The 19652-nt window shown below is 44.3% G+C and overlaps 1 protein-coding gene across 1 annotated transcript in view; it reads left to right on the forward strand.

The window, feature by feature from the left end:
* Positions 1-19652, forward strand: part of NRDE2 (NRDE-2, necessary for RNA interference, domain containing) — a 746570-nt gene that overhangs the window by 690651 nt on the left and 36267 nt on the right. Inside the window, exon 12 of the mRNA XM_069637454.1 lies at positions 19369-19507. Coding sequence (XP_069493555.1) covers positions 19369-19507 — 139 coding nt within the window. The remainder of the gene's footprint in view (positions 1-19368; positions 19508-19652) is intronic.

Consider the following 19652-nt stretch of genomic DNA (forward strand, 5'->3'; position numbering starts at 1 on the left):
TCCAGTCGGCCTGACCTGTGTTAAATGGTAAAATCAAACCCCTGTAGGCTGATTGACCATCTTAACAATTTAGGATTTTCCCCCTTCATCTGCATTAATCAAAGGTTTGTGGTCTGTCTGAATCACAAAAGTAGATCCATACAAGTATGGTCTAAACTTCTTCAAAGACCACACAATGGCAAAACATTCACATTCTATGGTTGCCCATCTTGTCTCAGGTTCCTTCAGTTTTCTACTGATGAAGCAGATTGGGGGTTCCCTGCCTTTCTCATCCAGCTGACTCAGAACTTCACCTATACCTGTATTGGAAGCATCTGTCTGTAAAATAAAGGATTGGTTGTAGTCAGGAGCTCTTAAGACTGGAGCTTGACAAAGGGCTTGCTCAAGACCTTCAAATGCCTTAGTGCACTCCTCATTCCACCTGACCTTCTTGGGGAATTTGGGTGAGATCATCACATTCAAGGGAGAAGCTATGGTCCCATAGTTCTCAATGAAGTTCCTATAGTAACCTGAGAGACCTAAAAAGGCTTTCACTTGGGTTTGAGTAGCAGGGGTCTGGGAGGTGACCCAGTCTTGTACAGCTTGTACCTTGCTAGGCGATGGCCTTATTTCACCTACTCCTGCCTCATGTGCAAGGTAGACCACTTTACTCTGACCAATTTGACATTTACTTGCCTTTATGGTCAGTTTGGCCTACTCAAGAGCCTGCAATACATATCCTAAGTGGTCAATATGTTCCTTCCAAGGAGGGCCGAACACTGCAATGCCATCCATTTATGCCATGCAGAAGTCCTCCATCCCATTCAGCACATGATTCACCATCCTCTGGAATGTAGCAGGTGCATTCTTTGGTCCAAAAAGCATAACCTTAAACTGCTAGAGGCCCCCTGGGGTTAAAAATGCAGGTTTCTCCTTGGCATGGTCTGTCAGAGCTATTTGGTAATAGCCTGAGGTTAGGTCAACTGTTCTGAGGTACTTGGCTAAACCAAGTTAGAGAAGCTCAAAGGGACTGAATCCAACCCCTTCCTGAGGGACTTCTCTATTAGCAAAGAGAAGGCATGGCACTAGAAGGTCCCACTTTCTTCTATGGGGTTCTTCTAAAGCACCTATCATGCTCTTCATAGTTATGTTAAACCTCTCCACCAACCCATTGGTTTGAGGATGGTAGGTTGTTGAGAACTTGTAGATCACTCCACAGTTTTTCCTCATGGCTTGCATGTAGTGGGACATAAAGTTGGATCCCCTGTCAGAGATAACCTCCTTAGGAAAACCTACTCTGGTTAAAAAAACAAGTAGGTCCTTAGCCACGGCCTGAGCAGTAACAGTCCTCGTAGGTATGGGTTCAGGATACCTGGTAGCATGGTCTACCACAACCAATATAAATCAGTTGCCTGAAGATATTGGACGGTCTAAGGGACCAACAATGTCAATTCCTACCCTCTCAAAAGGGACTCCCACCACTGGGAGAGGCACTAAAGGAACCGCATTCTTGGCTCCACTCTTGCCAGAAGTCTGACAAGTGTGACAGCTTCTACAGAATTTATCTACATCAGACGCCATCTTAGGGCAGTAGAAATAAAGAGAAATCCTTTCCTTGGTCTTCTTAAATCTTAAGTGACCAGCCAAAGGAATCTCATGGGCCAACTGTAGAAACTGAGGTCTCACCTCCTGGGGCACTACAAGTCTTCTGTACTCTCTTGGGGTAGACTCAATAGTTTCACTGTAGAGGAGGCCATCCTCCCAGTACAAAATGTGCTTCCCTGGCTCTTGCCCGTCCAGCTGGGAAGTTGCCTGTTGGCGAAGTCCTTCAAGAGTAGGACACTCTCTTTGACCTCTGCTGAAGTCTGCCCTACAGGGGCCACCTTCTGCCAGTAAAGACTGCAGCTCAGGATGGTCTTTAGGATCCTGATCTCCAACAGGGGGAAGGTCTTCTTCCAGCTCTGTCTCATCAGTAGCTGACTCAACCTCTTCTGGTTGGACCTCACCTACCGCCTCAGCTGGTGGAGTAGTCACAGGTGTGACTTTGGACTGTCCTCTCTGGGATGTCCTGGTTTGATGCACAGGAGTACTATCTTTCTTGTTTCTTTGAGACCTTGTGTTTCCCCTTTGTCCCTTTCTTCCTGTAAATAGAAATTGGATCTTCCTGTGGACTGGGTGTTATAGATTATACTGTAACAACCCACTGAGAGTCATTTAAAGTGTGTTCTCTGGCCTTCCTAGTCTGCCACTGCTTCCTTTTACTGGGAGGCCTGGGGGTGCTTGATACAACTCCAAGAGTTTTTAAGTCTCCAGCAGGACTCTCCCAGGCACCTCATTTTGTACACTGGCAAGTATTATTACAGTCCTATTGTTGCACTGGGTGAGAGCTGGTAGTATTGGAACCACCTGGATAGCAACATCCTCCGGTTTGAAAAAGGATTCATCCACCACGGTACACTGTCCTTGTAGTATTTATTTGTGTTATCTGGTATAGAGTTATACACATCTACATTCTGCTGTTGCCACAGACCCAGGGACACTAAATAAACACTGGCAGAGACTCCGATGGGGTCTTAGCCAATAGTTGAACGTTTCCACTTGCCATATGTACTTCTCCCTCAGGGATGAAGGCTACGGAGGCAGTGTGGACCCCTGAAAGTTTACCCTTGCATCTGGCATCCCCTTTCACATGGTCAGTTGACCCACAAGCATAGCATTTTACAAATGTTTTGACAAATGAGGGCTTCTGCTGACTTCCCTCTGGTTTGACACCAGAGGTTTCACTAGACTGACCTAGGTTCCCAAATGGCTTACCCTTCTTATGTTTGTGGCCCTCTTTTGGATGGGAGGTTTTAGAATTCTCTGTCATCTTTCTTGTGCTGCTTCCCCTCTTCCTTTTTATGAGTGGCCCCGGAATCCTTGTGAGTAGCCCTGTTGGCAACCCATAAGTCAGCAGCTTTTGCTAGCTTCTTGGGATCACTCTCTTTTGAGTCAGCCAAATGCTGTCTCAGCTCAGGAGAGCAGGCATCAAAAATAGATTCAAACAAAAACAGATTTCTCATTCCTTCAAAAGTAGTTACTCTGTAACCCTTAACCCAACCATCTACGTTTTCCAAACATTCACACACCCAGGTAGCCCAAGGGGTACCATCAGTCTTTTTGAGTGTCCTAAACCTCTTATGGTACTGGGAAGGAGTTTTCCCAAATCTAGCTATTTTGGCACGCCCCTGTGATGTGCCTTCCAAAGTGCCTGTTGTAGCATGGTGGAAGCCTGGGGAAAGCCTCTCTCTGCATTACAGCTGACTGCTGCCACGCTCTGTACCTCTCCCATATGGTGTGTGCAGTCGGTTTTTGCTTTTCTGCTTTCTCACCTTATGGACTTTTCCTGGACTTTTCTGATATTTGTCCAACATAAGGGCAAATTATAATACTTACTTTTTGCCCTTTTGTAATTTTTTCAGATTTTGCTGTAGCTCCGCCCCTTCTCAGCACATATCCTATTTAAGACACGGTCTTTTGCCCCCATGAAGTGCCTCCCATAGTGCCTGTTGTTGCCTGTTTGAGCTCTGGGTGGCTCAGGGCTCCAAATCAAGTTTTAAATTCCAAATAGGCTTGTTTAGCAACAAGCGTTGAACAGCCATACAGTTGCATGATAACAGGTAACGATACAGATTTGTCTTGTATATCCCCATACGAGGATTCGATAGCACTCCGTCTATTCATAGTAACAAAGCACGCTCTACTTATAAATACGACAGTCATCGAGTTATTGCGAGTTCGTTTTGGGTAACTCTTCCGCTTGCATAACGTGGGTGAGTGTTCTAGCAATAGTACAGCCTTTCCATAGACGTGCTAGAATTAGCGTGTTGTCTTATGACTGAACATCACTGAACACTCTCTTCTAGCAGCAAAAAACGGTTTATTTTATAACAAAGTAGACGTGGTCGCATATAATAAAACTAGTGTTTTGTCTCATCTGTGAACACAATTATTGAGCTACAAAAGTAGATGTTAGTCTCCACAATGGATAAAAGTCTCTGGAGTGGCAAACGCCTTCAAGATCCTACCCTTAAATTGCCTCATCCTCCGTACATCCCCATTTCTGTGCCTTCTAAGTTGCCAGAAAAGTTACACACAAGCAGCGAGGATTTACAAGCCTTAGTCATTGTAATCGACAAGGAGAGAGCTCACATGAGTGAAAATAGCTCAGTCTATCGTCTCGCCGACTGCAGTGCAGTAAAAACCTTTCAAAACGAAAAAGGCTCACCGTCTGCTGCTATTATTAAGACATCCCCAATAAAAAGCAAATGTTCCAATGAGTATTTTTTGCAAAAAATCAAACAAATATACCCATTAACGACAACTTCATGTTGGGTATTTCCCATGAAGAGATCTTTATGCCTATTGCCGATACTTCGCTGGTTGCACCTACAGTAATGGCAGAACTTCATAAGCGTGTTTGATTATCTTTGGGTCCCTCATCCCCTGCCACTAGCTCAACCGCCTTTCGTGAACAAGTGCATTTCTTTAAAGCTCACACTCCACAACAGGGAGGTTTTCCTCAGGCCAAGGGAACAGGGTCTTTAAACTCAATGGGTATTGCACAATTGAAAGCCAGTTCGCCAACAATAGATGAAACAGCGGCCAGACCAATCTCCAGTTCTACCTCACATCATGACTCGCCCAAACATGCATGCAGAGAAATCATGACAGCCTCAGTCATCTCTTCCCTTTTATCCACTTGAAGAATCCCTCATTGACTTAAATGACCAGGAACTACAAAATGTTCCCGTCCTTACTGGGATAATTAATTTATTGGATAAAGGACACATCTAGCACTCAGTGAGCTCAAAACACCCACGTCTGATATCCTCGCTAAATTAAATGAATTGGAAGGTTTTATGTTGGCCCAAGTAAATTGCCACGTATTGTGGGCCTCGCATTCAGCAAAAGCATTTGAGCATGGCCTAAATGTGCCCAGAAATACTGGCAAAACCACAACATCACAGTACACACAGACCAATGACAGCTTAGAATGTTCCTCTGGTCAGTTGAAATCCTATGCCCAGATTGTTCAGCAACAACACTTTCATAACTCGGGCACCAACATCAACCCTCCAATTGACCTAATGGAAGTAGCCAAACTTCAACATGAAAGAATCGTGGTTTTTGAAAACATACTGTTAAATGCAAATTTGGTGCCTCAGGACTAATGGGGCACAGCATATGCCAGCAATGTACCGGAAATTCAAAGTGAAGTTACACAGGATTCTCCTGACAGTCCTTCAGCAATTACTGATCTGTTAGATCAGAATATGGACATGGTGGGCAAACTCTTGGTCATCCCTGAGGAAACCTCAACTCAGGTGGATTCTACACAAAAACCACACTTTATTTCACGGGAAGCAAAACGATTGCACATGAGAGCACAAAAAAGAAGACACTAGTCCAAAACCTCCAGTATGAATATCAATGCACAGGATTTAGTACAAACTAAAACCAAAAATATGCCCCTCAAAACGACTAAGGGTCACAACTTGTGCATTCAAAAAATGTGTAACATCTCGCTTGATGAGGCACTCCTAGACTTGAATCAGCTTGACACAGAAAGTAAAATTTTACTTCAATTAAAGGACCATGAAGCAATTGGGCCTTCATCATTGGACATAGTAAAGACCTCACATCTCTCGTACCCTTCAATCGGTTAATCTGACCTTGATGTCCTTGAGACACCCGTTGCTCTGGACACAGCACAAAGAGTCACTGAACAAAGTGCCACTTTTGTGCAAATGCAAATGTCCAACTATTTTAAAACGACCTAAAACAAAAAGGCCACCATCGTTGCACAGTCGATTAACTCTTGCAACACCCAAACTATAGCAACAATGAATGGTGTGTCCTCAATGGCCGTCCGTGTTCAAATCTCCACTAGCAATGTAGCGTCGCCAACTTCTAATATATCGCCTGCTAAGGCTTTGGGACCAGTTGCAAGTGGTCCTTCTTCAGGCATTGCTTCTACCCTTTTCGAACTAGGTGCACAGAATATAGCAACTCATGCTATGCCCGTGGATACTAACCACTGGGACCTCTGGCACTCCATGCCCTTGCCCTCATAACACTTCCCTAACCTTTTCTGATGTCTCGCCCGACATGAAGCTCATTTTGGGGTGGAGTAGTGATGCATCTTTAAACGGTCAAGCCAGCTTAAATCGATCGTTTCTCATGAAAATATTCCACCAAATCCTATCACTTGGCAACCTCATTTCAGATGAGGTGGAATGGATAAACGTCCAACTTGTAATAACAATTGCATGCTTTGCAAATTACAGTCGCAAATAATTGCTCTGCTCCTATGGGACAATCAAACAGATTTGGCTGTACTCGGTTTTCAGCTATATGCTTTTTGGTCCATGGACGAGACTAGCACTTTCATTGAATTTAAGCCAATTTCCGTTTCAGAAACGGCTCGTCTGTGTTCATCTGATCAGCAATCTAATGCCCTCAACAGTGTAATGTTGGGGCAACTGGAATCCTTTCCAAACATCTTAAAGGGGCTAGCTTGGCTTGAACCGCTTATTAAATCTTTATTCAATGAGAACAAACCATTAGATAAGTCATAAACCTCTGCATTTTCCATCTTATCGTGGAATTGTTGTGGATTTAAAAATGTGTTCTCGTGGCACGCATCTCTTTTTGCTGCAGAGCTACCTACTCTTGTGCTTCTACAGGAAACAATGGGCCTCATTACTGACCCAGAAAAACCGGCAGGTTACCGTCGGACCTGTATTACCATTCCGCCTCTGTGATTCCCGGAATCACCAGGGCATTACGACCCCAGTGACCCGGGAATTCCGGAGGCGGAATTGTGTAAGTCCCCATTCCAATGGAGCCCATAGGACTCCATGGGGGTGGCGACAATGGAAACACTGGTTCCGTCTGACAGAGCCGGTGTTTCAATGTCCGCCTGCAGGTGGGCGGTATTAAACCCGCCAGGTCAGCCCTTCTTGGAGTGACACCTCCCGCCTGCAGGACTCTTAATCAGCCGGTCCGGAAAGAATGGTGGCATCGGATTTACCACCACCTTTCTTTCCAGACCGGCAGGGTCGTAATGAGGCCCACTGTGTTTGTCTGACATTCACCTAGATGGCTTCACTGCATATTTGCACAGAGTTCAAAGGGGCAATTTGGGTCGTCCTTAGGTGGTTTGGCTATAGTGATTCAAAATAGCTTTAAATTCACTTCTAAATTTATATATTGTTCGGCAGAATTTTTAGTCATTGAGATAATCTTTGAAGCATTATGTCCCCTTAGTATTCTAGTTGTGTCCTTATATTGGAATCCAAATAGCTTGTGCAAACATTATATCGTGACATCCTGTTTGCTGGTAACCAAGAGTGGCCCCCTGAACATATGTAATATATCTTTTGCGGCTAAACAATTTCATTCTAATCCCAATCTTGCATTGGTACTAATTGATAGATACACGTTGTTGATCCGCTGGAACCCCAGATTGTGTAGGCTTCTGACTGCCCGAGTCTTTGGATCATAAAAGATCCTGGTTTATTGTGAAACCGTGAGCAAGGAGGCGAATGCATGGAACATCTGGATGATACATACGCAACTTAGAAGCCTTGCTGCTCAGGAACAAGCAAATCGGGTAATATCTCATCCCAATAAATTCATAAAAGCACTCAAGCTTCTTAAACGGCAAAAGAATAGGGAGATTAGAGGGTAGTTACAAAGGTCATCTATAGCCTCTTCTGTCTATATTTCACTTTAAAAAAAATATATCTCAATCTATAAAAAAGAGTTGAAACAAATACAATTTGAGCGTCACTTGAAGGATAATCAATCAATGATCAATTTTCTAGTTAACAAACATTCTAGGGATATTTGGGTGATCCTGAGGAATCCATTAGGCCGTCAAGGACCTATTTTTTATTCTCCAGCATGGGGTCTGTCATGGATTCACATGCTCATGAATATTCCCCGTCGTCAGGCTGGGAATCCTCGGTAAAGAAAAAAACAGTTTCAGTTTCGTTTCTGAACTGTCTTTCTACTAGTAACCAATCATCGGTCTGTGGGTCATACTGCCCCCAGCCAATGACTGCCCTCTACCTAAGCCCTTCCTCTGGCAGCCATCTTCAGATTTTTACCGCATGTTCAAGTGTTGGGAGTCCTCGTGCTGTAGCTCTCGAGCTTTTACTGCGTTTTGCATTTTTCTTCGAAGAGTTTACTCTTATATTTTCGGTCAATCGAGCCTCAAGCTCCACCGTTTTCACTTCCGATCAATGGGGATCCGTTCTCAGAGTTTTCTACGCCCCTCAAGGGCAATTTTTCTTGTGTTTCCACTTCACGGAGGATTCCAGAAGACCTTTGAGGCCTACCCCGCATGGACATGGCCCAGGACAAGGGAAGCATGCCGCCTGTTGGAGCCAAGCTGTTCAGGAGCTGCCCTGGATGCGTGCTTCAGAACGTCTTTGAGGATGAGCACTCTCGGTGCCTCTACTGCCTTCACAACGACAAATCGCACGTGGAGAAGGACTGTGCGTTTTGTAAGAACATGTCCGAACAGACGATGAAGGATCGTCGTACTCGACTCGCCAACTGGCTGGACGGAAAGAGCCCAGCAGCGGGTGAGAAGAGGAAGAAATCTGAGCGGTCTTCGAAGACCTTTGAGGGCGCTCTGGCGATGGGGGCCCAACAAAACGCTAAGCACCGCGAGTCCGTGGGCACCAGGAGTGCCAATCGGTCGGGCTCCTCTGCTGCCAGGCAGGGCGTATTGTCACCGACGCCATTAACCACGAGCCAATGCTCGGGGAAGAGGAAATCTGAGAACCCTGGTAAGCTTCGGGAGAAGTCCCGGTCGATCCCAACGGATTCAGCCGAGGGGGAGCGAGGCGGTGACCCTACCCCGAAGGTGAAGGCCCTGATTCACCCGGCTAAGGCCTCGATTGAGGGAGTCGTGATGGCCCTGGCGAAACCTGCAGAGGCTTCCCCAGTGGAGACGACTTCAGGGGCTAGAGTTTCCCTGCCACCCCAGAGGGAATAATTTTTTCTGCCTATCGAGAAGACCCCCGTGAAACCCCAGCAGGGAAAAGAGGGGGTGCGATAGCCTTAACGGACACGGATACCACCTCTGAGGATGAGTTGGCGAGCGTCCAAAGGATCCTGGACAAGAAGTTTGAGGAATCCAGGGCCCACAGGAAGGATGCCGACGAGGCCGATGGGGAGAGCAACGAGGGGGCCCACGAGGAGGATAGGACCGCGGAGGACCCCGCGCCCCAACCGTCGGTCCCGTTGCAGCCGGTACCCTTACCGCAGGACAACTCAGGAGCCATCCTGATGGCAATATAGAACCTGTGCACGGAGATAAGGACAAGGATACCCTTACCCCCCCACTGACGACCCAGCGGGGCCTGGTCCGCCGGGGACCTTGCCTAGCAAGCAGAGACGAGTCCATCCTCCTCCCCCCTTCCAGCCTTCACCCCCATCCCCTCCTTCGAGGGATGAGACGGCAACGACGAGAACGGACGATAACGGTGGTGACGACGGAATGGACCTCCCTTCACCACCTCTTCGGGCCTCCCCCTCCCAATGAAATTGGCTCCTTCCACACCATGATCGCCAGGGCATCTGAGCTCTTCCAGCTCTGCCCCGAAGAACAGAAGAAGGAAGGTTTCCTCTACCAACGGCGGGAGGCCAAGAGGAAGACTGTCCTCTCAATCCCGTTACTGGATGACATCTGGGACGAGGGGCTGGCGCTCCTGAAGAACCCATCCACGGCTCCTGCTGGAAGGAACTGGTATGATAAGAAGTACCGGGTCCCGGACGCCGCCAGATGCAGGTTCAAGGAACAAGTTACTTACCTGTAACTGTTGTTCTCCAGCATGGGTCTGGCATGGATTCACATGCAAACCCTCCCTCCTACCCCTCTGCGGCTCTTCTCTTGGTCCTACTGCCACTGTACGTGCTACCAAATCTGAATATGGCTGCCAGAAGAGGGGCTTAGGTAGAGGGTAGTCATTGGCTGGGGGCAGTATGACCCAGAGACCAGTGATTGGTTACTAGTAGAAAGTTCAGAAACGAAACTGACACTGAGTTTTTTCTTTACAGAGGATTCCCAGCCTGACGACTGGGAATATTCATGAGCATGTGAATCCATGCTGGAGAACAACAGTTACAGGTAAGTAACTTGTTCCTTCTGCCATTTCAGGAAACACTTGGACACAATATTACAAGAGCAAATACCAACTGCCACAGGGCCCCATGCCCTTTGACATCCAAATATTAACAAGTTCCATCCCCGCCAAATGCCCATGGGAAGTCGAGGATGTGCAGTGGGCGATTAAAACTTTAATTCTCTAAAGCAGCAAGTCCCGATGGGATTCTGCCCTGTGTTTTCAAAGATGATCCTCACTTCTGGGCTACAATCTTGAAGAGGCATGAATGACATTATTTTTCAAACCAAGGTCATTCCACCTTCGTGGTTAACATCAATAATTATTCCTCTGTATAAAAATTGGAATCCCTTCTAACTTTCACACGATTGCCCTGATAGATGTCGCTGCCAAAGTATTTGCTACATTAATACTTAAAGATCCGAATTGCTCAATTTCGGCTCATAACATACTATCCCGATTTCAGACTGGTTTTAGAAAATTAATGGGTACTCTGTTGAATGACACCATTTTAGCCCATCTCCTGGCATCCTCACAACTGTCTAAAAATGGTCCCATTTATACAGCACTTCTCGACCTGTCATCTGCATTTGACAATGTAATTAGATGTACCCTTTGGCAAAAAATGCAACGCTATGGTATTCCAACACTTATCATTGCAATCATTGCTTTATTGCACACACAAACTAATTATAGACTTTGCATTGCACAGTCAGGGTTGCTTACAGATCGAATCCCTACAGAAATCGGTGTAAAGCAAGGGTGTAATCTGGCCGCAGTATTTTTCAACCTTTACCTGGCTGACATTGATTCCTTATGGGCTGATTCTGCAAGCATTCCGCTAAGACTAGGAGAATTGCAACTAAATAGGCTTGCCTTCGCCGATGATGTCATACTCTTCAACCGTACGCCTTTTGGGTTACAGAAGAAACGTCAATGCTGTTCCATATTTTGCAAACAACACAACTTGGTCACAAATTCAAGGAAATCCAACATCCTTGTATTCTCCAACAAGAATAAAGTGGCGAGATTCCAATGGAACATTGAAAACAACTCAATCCATTGCACAATGGGACTGACATACTTGGGCTATAATCTTACTAATACCAACTTGCTAAAGATGTGGCATAGTTCTTTAACTATCAAAATTGCCCCATTGATATTACAGACATTGCAAATTCTCGCTCACACCTTTGTTTGACTTCTTTTTATTAAAAGTAGAGACAATCATTCTTTATGGGCTTGATCTCTGCCTGCTCGACATTGGTAAAATTCTTAACAAAATACAAGGTCTCATTTGAAAATCTGTTCGTGGCCTACCTAAAAGTTTGCCCTGTCATAGTCAACCATGAGCTTGGATTGATCTTGTTGGCTTCAAAGCTTCAATGGAGAAGACTCAATAATTATGCCAAAATGTTGCATCCACCGCCCAATTCTCTGTATGAGAACTTAGCACTAATGCTCGCAATCTCCTCACCAGCGTCGATTTTGTTATTTGACAATCAGATGTTGTCTTTGCTTGCTATGGAACCTGTAGATCTTCAAATCCGCCCAGCGCTTGTGAAGAAAAAACTTTTTCAACTTGACTGGGCTTCTACCGCATATTATATTGCTACATATCGATCGTATGCAGAATATGCCAAATTTAGACACAAGACACATTTTTGCATGCCTTACCTAACATGTTTCCCCTGTAACCAAGCTAGGAATGTCTACATGAGATTTAGATTAAATCTACTTCACACCAATGTGCGTATTAAATATTAGAATCTTAATAATGATTCAGCAAATGATGGCCTCTGTTGCTTCTGTCACAGCACCTAATTGAAGCACCTAATCATATTCTGCAGTTTTGTTTTAAAACCAGAGGTTAACAACACTGGGTAAATATTTATCTTCTTCCACATCTATCTGTCGTGAACTGTTCTGGCTGAGTTGCATGTGGGGACGTAGCAATGCCTTAATTCTCTCATTGGTACGTCTATTAAGTTGCGTACAGGTAAAACTCAGCGAATTTGAGAAATGAAACATGACAAGTTTTTACTATTATTGCATCAAAAAGTTTTTATATATTTTGAATTTGTGTTTGTTTTGATCACTACAATAGGTGTGACTTTTCATCATAAGATACATTACGGTTGGATTGAAATATATCAAACATGTGATTCATATTGATATGATTGCCACAAGATAGCAATGTCTCTAATAGATGTGTTGTTGATGGTAGCTTTTAAGGATTGTTTGTTGCTTATTTATTTGATTATATGTCTTATGAGAGTTGTTTATATAATGTATTTGTACTTCTTTGTATATTACGTAATTTATGAGATATGTATATTTTTTATGATTGTTACTTTTTTCATATGTTTGATTAAAGAAAAATATAGCTTCACATTTTCATACTCCAATCCTTCAAGTTCCCCCACCTCCATTACAGCATCAGTTGCAACCTGGGGGAGTCTAGACAAAAGCCAAGGAATCAACTGATTCGCTGTGAAACCATGAATCCCATAGTTATATTCAAAAGCACCCAACCAATCCAAATATCAAGTTTCGCATCATACCTACTCGCTGCTTCTTTAGGCATGCAAGGTCTCTCTGGACTGGAAGACCTAGAAGAGTCTGGGATAGAAACATTTTCAAGAGACAATTTCTTCATTTCAAGAGCATGTTGCATTTCCATTTCCCTTAGTTTGATGTCCTGATGTTTGGTTTCAGCTTGGATCTGTAATCTTTTGAACTCTAACTGAAGTCTCATATTCTCAAGAGACACAAATTCTGGACTCTGTGATGGACCTTGTGGGGTCCCTGTGGCTAAAGGTTGCGGGATAAAGGCCTGTTGAGGTAAAGAGGGGCCCTCTTCCTGATACTCCTGTGACTCTTCAACAATATTAGAGTTAGACTCTGAATTATCATCCTCATTATCATTTTCCACATTCCCTGGGTTAGTAGGTGTGACAGGTCTACTACCCAGACTTTGATTATTCAACAATCCTGCAATCAGTTCATTTCTTTCAGTTGCTCTACTGTTAGAATGATCAGAGCTTCCTACCTGAAGTTAACCATATTTGGCATGTAACAATTGCTTTTCTAGTGGAGCTTAAGCCTTGTGAAGGTTTTTAGTTGAACAAAAGCAAAGTAAATTCTTAGTGTAACAACACTACAATATATTCTCACCGCCTGCCACCAGTTTAGGCAAAGATTGTATGCAGTACCCTTTGGGTGCCCTACAACAACCCTGACCTACAGGTAATAGTAACCCAACCTTTGGTATAAGCTTGTACTACACAGGTAGGTAGCGTGTTGAGCAGCCAAGCTTATCTCAAGAGGGGTCAATGTGAGTTGTTGTGGAGTTAGACAGAGATTCACAGTGACAAGTATTCAAATAAACAGATACACACAGTGTTTCTTGAATAAACAATTATTAATTTATCAGTCAGTTAGAATAAGCCTTCTTCAGAAGGGAGGCATATAAAAACAACAAACAAATACACTTCAAAACTATACACTCTTAGTTTCTAAAGCAGTAAAGACCCTTTTGGGCTGGCCCATAGACACAACCTACACCCTCAGGTGACTTCAATAGCTAGGGTCCTGGGGACATTAATATCTTACTGTTTGCATTTAGAATACTTTTAGAATTTGGTCAAAGGAAAGGGTTATTAGAACAAACAAGAGACCACAAATATGCTTAAGCAGGGAAATACTTTTGGATCCCCTCAGCAGAGTCATTCAGAATAACAGGCTAAGCCAAAGTCAATGGGCAAAAGTCTTATATAGGATGAAGCACTTCTGGTAGGTAAGTAGAAAAGTCTTTGCACAATGTTTTAGAAGTCTTTGAAGAAAAGAAGAATCAAATGTAGGGCCACAAGCTGTTTAGACTTGTGAGTAGTAGATGATGCAAGCAACTCTACAATGAGAGGTAAATTCTCTGACTTTACAGTACCTTTGTATTGAAGAAAAAGTGCAGCAGATGACTCCGTTCCTGTGCAGCTCTGCAGATCTCAATGTTCCTGGGCCTCAGTCGTGGGGAGAAGAGAGAGGACTTCTGGGGTCTCCTGCTCTGCAATGGGACGGGCAACACTCGCAACCGGCAATCTTTCAAACAAGTGGCACTTCGGTGTTTCAGCTCCGCGGGACTAGCGCAAATAGCAACACTGTGGTTTCTGGCTGTCGAGATGGACTTTCCTTGCTTCTGGGGTCCAGCACTCTGTTGAGGGGGCTCAGGCTCGATCAGTCCTGCTTCCTGGGAGTCTGGAGGATCTTCCTGGAGCTCTTGGCCAGCTTAAAAGCAACGCGCACAATCTGGTGTTCCTCTCCCTGGCATTTCGGTTTCCAGCAACAACTCTGTGGAAATGCAACCAGCTCTGAGAGAATGTCCAGGTGGCTAACTTTGGCTCAAAGGGAGAAGTCCTCCTTGCAGGGGCTTCTCTGTCGATACGAATTTGGAGTTTCAGCACAGCAGCAGGGCTTCACCGGGCAAACCAACGGTCCAGGAGTTGCAGCAGGCGTCCTCTTCAAGTTCTTCTTCGGTTCCTTCGTCCAGTGGTCGATTCTGCCTTCCAAGCCAAAAGCCACACGTTTTATTCAGTTCTAGCCCATTCATTCCATCATAGATGTCAGTACCCAGCAGGGTGGCTGTCCTTGCCGGACAGTCAGCCGGCAAATCATCACAGTGTGCATTTGGGTCTCCTAGGAGACTAAGCACAGGCAGTTTCAGCCACCTCCCTCACTTCCTGCCCACCCCAGACACCTTCACTTGTGAATCCCGCCAAAGGCAAAGCAAACAATGGGACCAAACCTGGTTTGGCGTGCAGAGTAAATCTCAAGAAGGACCTTTCCACAAAGAAATGTCGAAAAAAGAAGACCGGGGCCATTTTGACAAAAATGGCACCCTTGGGTTCTTTACTGCAGTTGCGAACGCAGCCCGGGGTAAATGCACACCACGGTAGTTAATATTAAACCACTACCACCAGCCATTCAGTGCAAAAAGGGTAACATAAAAATGTTACATGAGAAGCTAGACAAAGGGGATACTAGGTAACCCCTCCAGCACCCTATTGTAAGATAGTGTGTGCTGTGTCTAGAAAGTTACAAACGTAAGTAAAGTGAATTTCACCTTACTGCTCTTGGAAATAGTAGTTTAGCCAAGAGAATGTATTTAAACCTTTGCGAAATCTAAAAGACTTCCCTGTGCCACTGCACTGAAGGTGCTGTTTGACACAATGTAAAAGATTATGCCTATGGAGTTTGTCAAACTCCACAACCAAAAGAAACAGAGTTCAAATTCACATTAAAATACACGAGAGGATGAGGAAAAAGGGTCTCACTCTCTCCAGGTTAAAAAAAATCAAGTCCTCAAAATCCAGCAAAGTTGCTGGGGGTCTCTAAGGTGGAGGGAATTAGCACATTTCTGAGAATTCTCGCGAACACCAACTTTTAAAATATATGGCGTTGTCGGAGACACAGATTAATGGTCTTTTTTAAAAAAAACTGCAATCTAGATGTAAAGATACACACACCTCTGTGTGCAGTTTACAGCACACCCTATTACTAATAAATAAGATATTAATAGCATGTATGCCAGCTCGTACCAGATCACAGGAGTGGGAACCATATGATGCGCAGCAGAGGATTGTATTCTGATATTTGTGAGCATGGGAAAATTGTGTAGTTCTATATACTGGTATCCAGGCAGGCCATTTTATTATTAAAGTGCACTGCAATTGCCTGCAGCTCAGGAACGCCACTGTAGAGAGGCTTAAGGCTGAGAGGGCCCACATCAATGCACGTCTCCCCAAGCTGCTAGGCTATCCATTAACTGCAATTAAATAGCCAACACACTGTAAAAATCTAACTCGAGCTCACCTTGCATAATGGTGAGACAACAATCACCCACCGAAATGTGCACATCCACAACTTTGCAAGAGAAATAATGCCAAAGGCCCCATAGTTCAAATTCTGGGTGTTTTGCAGGAGGTGAACGCATGACTGCATATCAGCCAAGCTCTCCAAGTCTGTTGCATGCAAGCAGGCCACCGTACCGTGAGAAAACATATGCATACATGGACTCATCACACCCTTCCTGGTGCCTTGCCAATTGTTCATAAGGTTTGACTCAATATTGTCTGTTTTATATACTACTGAACTTGTCAACCTGCAGACAGAAGCCACAAAATATATTTTTTTAAAGCCCAATCAAAAAGGTATTGGATGAGTTCCTATTGCTGTTCACTTTTCGGTGACTAGGATACAAACCACTACATAACCCATAGAAACATGTCTAGGTTTAAAAATAGCTGGGTACATCGTCCTTCATCAACATAATCTGCACCATCCAAAACCTTACACATTGGCAGCACTGTTTCCATCTAGCACCAAACTGAATTGAGTGGTGAGGTTCTAGTAGCTTCTTTTTACACCTGACTGCAATGAAGAAAATTGAAATAAATAAATGAACAAGAGGACCCTAGCAGAGTCAGAGGGACACATATCGGGGCAAAGAGTGCATCACGTAACAGTCAGTATCACAAAGGTCAATGATGCCCATCACTTGAATGCAATCCTCCTATTGGTACCCCTCAGTATCAGGATCTTTAGGTTGGTCTTCACTAAAGCCTGACTCTCAAGAGGAATTGCTAGCTCCTCGCCACTATAAATCTTGTAGCCTGATGTGGTCCTATATGGTAGCTTGGCTCCATTGAAGAAGCAACCTATCTTTGTTGGTGAAGGCGTTTTTATGGGTGTGACTCCTGGGTCAGGTTGTGTGTATCCACCTCTGACAGCATTTAGTCATGGGCTGGCTACCAGAGAACACCCAACACGCAGGGGCATTTCAACAGCTTTTATTTATCTTATCAGAAAGATTGCCTATTGGAAGGGAGGAACCAAGTGAAAATCAAAGGCAACAGTAAGAGAAAAGAGTGGCGAAGTAAAGTCCAAAGTAAGGCATATTCTAAGAAGGCATAGTGTCCAGTCCCTATACTAAATCACAATGCTCCCAGTGTCTGAAAACTGGAATGGGCCATTCACTCAACCAGTCTCAGGGTCGTATTAAGTGTCCCAGCACACTTTTTTTGTTTTGTATTGTCTTTGTCAGATGATCACATTGTCAAGTAGTCGCCTGGGATGCTTTAGTGATTGCACTCCAACCGAAGCAAACCCTCCTTAATTAGCCTTCTTGCTCTAGGTGTCTGTTGAAGCTTTACCAAGACAAAATCTGTAGTTCTCTCTTTACATAGGAGTTTCATTTAGGTAGTATCCCCCACAACTCAGTATTTGTCAGGCTGTAGTATAATGGCCACCTGCCCCAACACAGACCAGAGTTTCCGAAAGGATGCAAAAGTCTTACATTTGCATGATTGGCTTTACCGCTACCACCAGTATCTGGACTAGGGCCCCCAGTAGACTTTTTTCAAGCTCCTGTAAGCCTTCGTTCCAAGGCTAACAGGCTGTTCTCTATACCCTTTCCCGAAGTCTTTCCTGTTCTACAATTTGGGTCACTTGGCTTATCTACCTGCTGTTCTGTATCTTACTGTTTGGCATACTTGGCTTGGTCACTTCATGTTCTTTCTTTCTAGCTCTTCTCTCTGTGAAAGACAACTGCCATTGTGGAACGTGGATCAAACACCCTTAGAGTTGGGTGGCTTCTGCCTCTTTTTAAAGTTAAGCTTTGGCATAAATTGTCCACATGATCCACCTACCAACCCTCTGGTTGGTAAGTCCATTTATCTATTAGTATGGGTTTTCAGGATAGGTTAATTCCTAATGCTTCGTCCTGCCCAGGTTTCTGCCTTTTAGTCTCACTTAATACCATGTGTTGTGAATTATTGTCTGTTTCTTTGCAAGAAGCCCAAGGCTTTCACTGCAGGTTTTCACTTGTCATATGGTTCCCGTTGTGCTCTGTTTCGTAATCCATGCCGAGGCTTGAGTATCTGAGGTGCGTTATTTATCAAGTCCCGCTCCATATACTGAACTACAATTTGGGCATGAAGTGCTAAATTAGCCTCTTCGTATGGATTGTGTCCTCCCACGTATTCTTCATCTTTGATATTCAATATCCAGCTCCAGCTACTTCGGAAATATTTTTTCAGCAGAGGGCGCTGTGCATTGATTCAGTCGACTTGATGTCCCTCGAGGGCCTCCGTCTCGAGGATGATGTCATCAAAGGCATATATATCATGCGCAGCGCCCGTTGCCTTCAGTGCCGTTTTTCCACGTAAGCTATTGCTTTGAGAAACTACGGCGTGCTTCAATTGTTCTTCGCAATAACGTCTTCTTCCTCAACACCTACTACTCCGAAAACTGGGTTCAAGAAGTGTCGAGATTGTGATTCTAAAATGTCATTAACTGACCCACATTGAGTTTGTCTGTGGTGTCTCGGGGTGGAGCATAAGACCTCTGCCTGCTCCAATTGCCAGTCAATGACCGGAAAGGAGCGAAATGGGAAATTGCTGGTAGGTAAAAACTCCAAAAAATTCCCATCGACCAGCCCGTCGAAGAAACCTCGTCCGACGAACCGAGAGGTGACTCCTTGAAGGAAGAAGGTTAAAAGATCAAGATCGAGGAGTGGTTCCCACCACTTGTCATCGTCGTCGAGGAAGTCGAAAAAGAGGCACCACAAGTCACCTTCTTCGACTTCGTCATCAGACACCTCCCTTGAGAGGGTATCTTGTCCCACGAAAAAGCTCCACACCTGCTGAATGGGAAGCCTTGTGGTGATTGAGCTAACAGTTAAGGCTATATGAAAATCATATTCTGATACATTTATTATATCTCTGCATGTGACATAAACAAGCATCAGCCACACAGCACTTGCTGTATTAAAGTTTTTCTAGAATACACTGTGCTATTTGTGTAGACTTACTCATTATTCCTCTGGTTGTAGACCCCATAATCCATTCTGACATATGCTGTAGTATGTGGGATATCTTCTTAATGTAGTGACTATTTGGGATCTTTGACTCCTACTTTCTTCACTTTCGCATGATCATTCAGTTTATCAGTTGTGTATAAATGTGCTCCAAGGATTTCCACTTAAGTGTGGCGCTATGTTTTGTATTCTAAAATGCGCAGTTACTTTGCATGTAGATCGATCTAAGTATAGGTGGTATGCTAAAACGGGGTGTATTAATAAACTGTTAAACCACTGTGTTGTGAAATGTTCTAGATGATCATGGCCTATAGCTCTCTCTATTTTTTACTGCAGGGTGGATAGGGCAGAAGTCTACTCCACATTTCCAGAGACAGGATTATCCAACCGTATCAAAGCGTTATTTGAACATGCATTGCAGAATGAGAATGGGCAGCACTGCCCTCTACTCTGGAGGCTGTATTTGCATTTTACAGTAAGCTTTTTATTTGTTTCCTCGCCGTTTTAATTTAGGGAAATGCACATATATGGTCATGCGGCTTGCCAGAGTGTGTATGGGGCGCACAACTGTGGGAACAAGACCTTTGTGATTGTGAAAATGAAAATGGGAAAGGACGGGC

The sequence above is a fragment of the Ambystoma mexicanum genome, chromosome 14 (genome assembly GCF_040938575.1).
Source record: "Ambystoma mexicanum isolate Mex_15411 chromosome 14, UKY_AmexF1_1, whole genome shotgun sequence".
Classification (NCBI taxonomy): domain Eukaryota; kingdom Metazoa; phylum Chordata; class Amphibia; order Caudata; family Ambystomatidae; genus Ambystoma; species Ambystoma mexicanum.